Source organism: Pteropus medius, unplaced genomic scaffold, assembly GCF_902729225.1.
Source record: "Pteropus medius unplaced genomic scaffold, Ma_sr-lr_union100, whole genome shotgun sequence".
NCBI lineage: Eukaryota > Metazoa > Chordata > Mammalia > Chiroptera > Pteropodidae > Pteropus > Pteropus medius.
The window spans coordinates 1,736,055-1,737,844 of NW_024355523.1; the positions used below are offsets into that span (position 1 = coordinate 1,736,055).

Consider the following 1,790-nt stretch of genomic DNA (forward strand, 5'->3'; position numbering starts at 1 on the left):
ACAATAATAATGACAACATTGTGGCTGAAATATACACACACATACATATACACACTATTCAAAGGAGGTATAGATAATTATAGATGCCACCTTAACTTTTTTATTTTAAAGTTTAAGAAAGCAAGTTCCAGAGTAGTTAAATGAGTGGCCCCAAATTAGAAAGCTAGTTAGTCATTAGAGGTAGATTGGCCTGTAGTTTATATGTACTGCACAGGGAAGAGCCTCTTACCCTGGCTGTGAGATTCTCTTCCATATGCACACAGTAGCCCAGGTCCTCAAGCAGCACCTTCATTCCATTGATGTCATAGTCGGAACCATTACACCTTGGGAGGTAGCTAAACTCTGTGTTACAGATGATGAGGGCCAGACGAGTGCGGTCCTCTTTCTCTCTTATTGGATAAATCTGCAGAACAATGCATGTTAGAGGCATCCCATTTTTTCTTACACATCCACAGCATAGTCAGAATTACACTCTCAAGATGTGACAGTTCTTTGTCTTCTAACTTTTGCGAGAACTTTTCCTTTACTCTCTATTTCTAGTGGATGAAAGATGAAGTTTCTAATAGAAAGCAGAGGGAATGATTAAAAGAGCAAAACTCCAGAGTGGTGAACAAGAATCAATGTGGGCTTTTTATTCAATGGTTTTGTGGAGTGCACTAGAATATTATCTATTTCCTTCTCCCTTCTCTTCCATTCAACTTCCATTTAACTAAAACTTATCTAATGTGTAAGATCCATCTCAAATGTTTCGAATATTAAAGACATTCTCCACCTACTTCGGTCTACATTGGTCATAATTAAATGTTTATGCCTCTTATACGGGCATTATTTTTATAGCACCTATATATAAATATACATGTTTTAGCATCTCTATGTAATGCGCTGCCACATTATTGTTTCATTATTGCATATCTAATTTTATTAATAGAAGAAATTACATACCCATACTTATTTATTAATTTTTATAGTGCCTTAAGACATCACTAAAAAGATTATCTAAGGAAATTTTTCATTTCATTCATTGATTATCTCACCCTTCCAGCCTCCTTTTTGCATAGTTCCAGGATCTTTTCATAAGGACATAGCTTGAGTTTGCTTATGAGTTCTGGGGATGCTGACTCTGTTCTTCTAACAAGAGTTTCTGTAAGACTTTTAAAACACATGGGATAATCAGAATTGTGATATTTTGGTATACTGGCTCTCTTCTTGGACCTCATATCCTATAACACCCTAGAAACCGATACAGAAACTCATTCTCCTAAAAGATAGAAGGAAACTTTGTAAGAAGACAGCTTGTAAGAGTTATAGTTTTGTTTAACATATTGTTAACAGAGATGAATGGTGGTCAGGCAAGAGAGACAACTCCTTTGTGGGAAAAGTTATCTGACTATGAGATCTACCCAAGATGCAGAAGTGCATGCATGTGACTTTCTGGGGAAGACTAGGAAGACAGACATCTAGTAAGATTCTCCTAATTGATTTCCTTTCATGATTCTGTTTCTTAATCAATGACACTACTCTTCTCATTTGCCTAAGCAGAAAACCAAGAGGTCTTCCTTGATTCTACTAGTTCCTTTACCCTCTACCCATTTTATCCCCCAGACTCATTCTTTTAGTATGTCTTGTAAACTTTATCACCAAGATATGTCCTATATATTGGTTCTTATCTCTCCACTGATACTCTTCCATTCCCAGCACCAATATTCTCCCATATGGATAACTAAAACAGCCTGAACACTTATCTCTCTACATCTACTCTTATCCTACTACATTTCATTGCCTTAATAGTG

The 1,790-nt window shown here is 36.2% G+C and overlaps 1 protein-coding gene across 1 annotated transcript in view; it reads right to left on the reverse strand.

The window, feature by feature from the left end:
- LOC120599679 (caspase-13-like) overlaps positions 1-1,217 on the reverse strand; it is a 12,642-nt gene extending 11,425 nt beyond the window's left edge. The window contains 2 exon segments of the mRNA XM_039858773.1: positions 230-403; positions 1,035-1,217. Of these exon segments, the coding sequence (XP_039714707.1) occupies positions 230-403; positions 1,035-1,217 (357 nt within the window).
- Between the last annotated feature and the right edge of the window lie 573 nt (positions 1,218-1,790).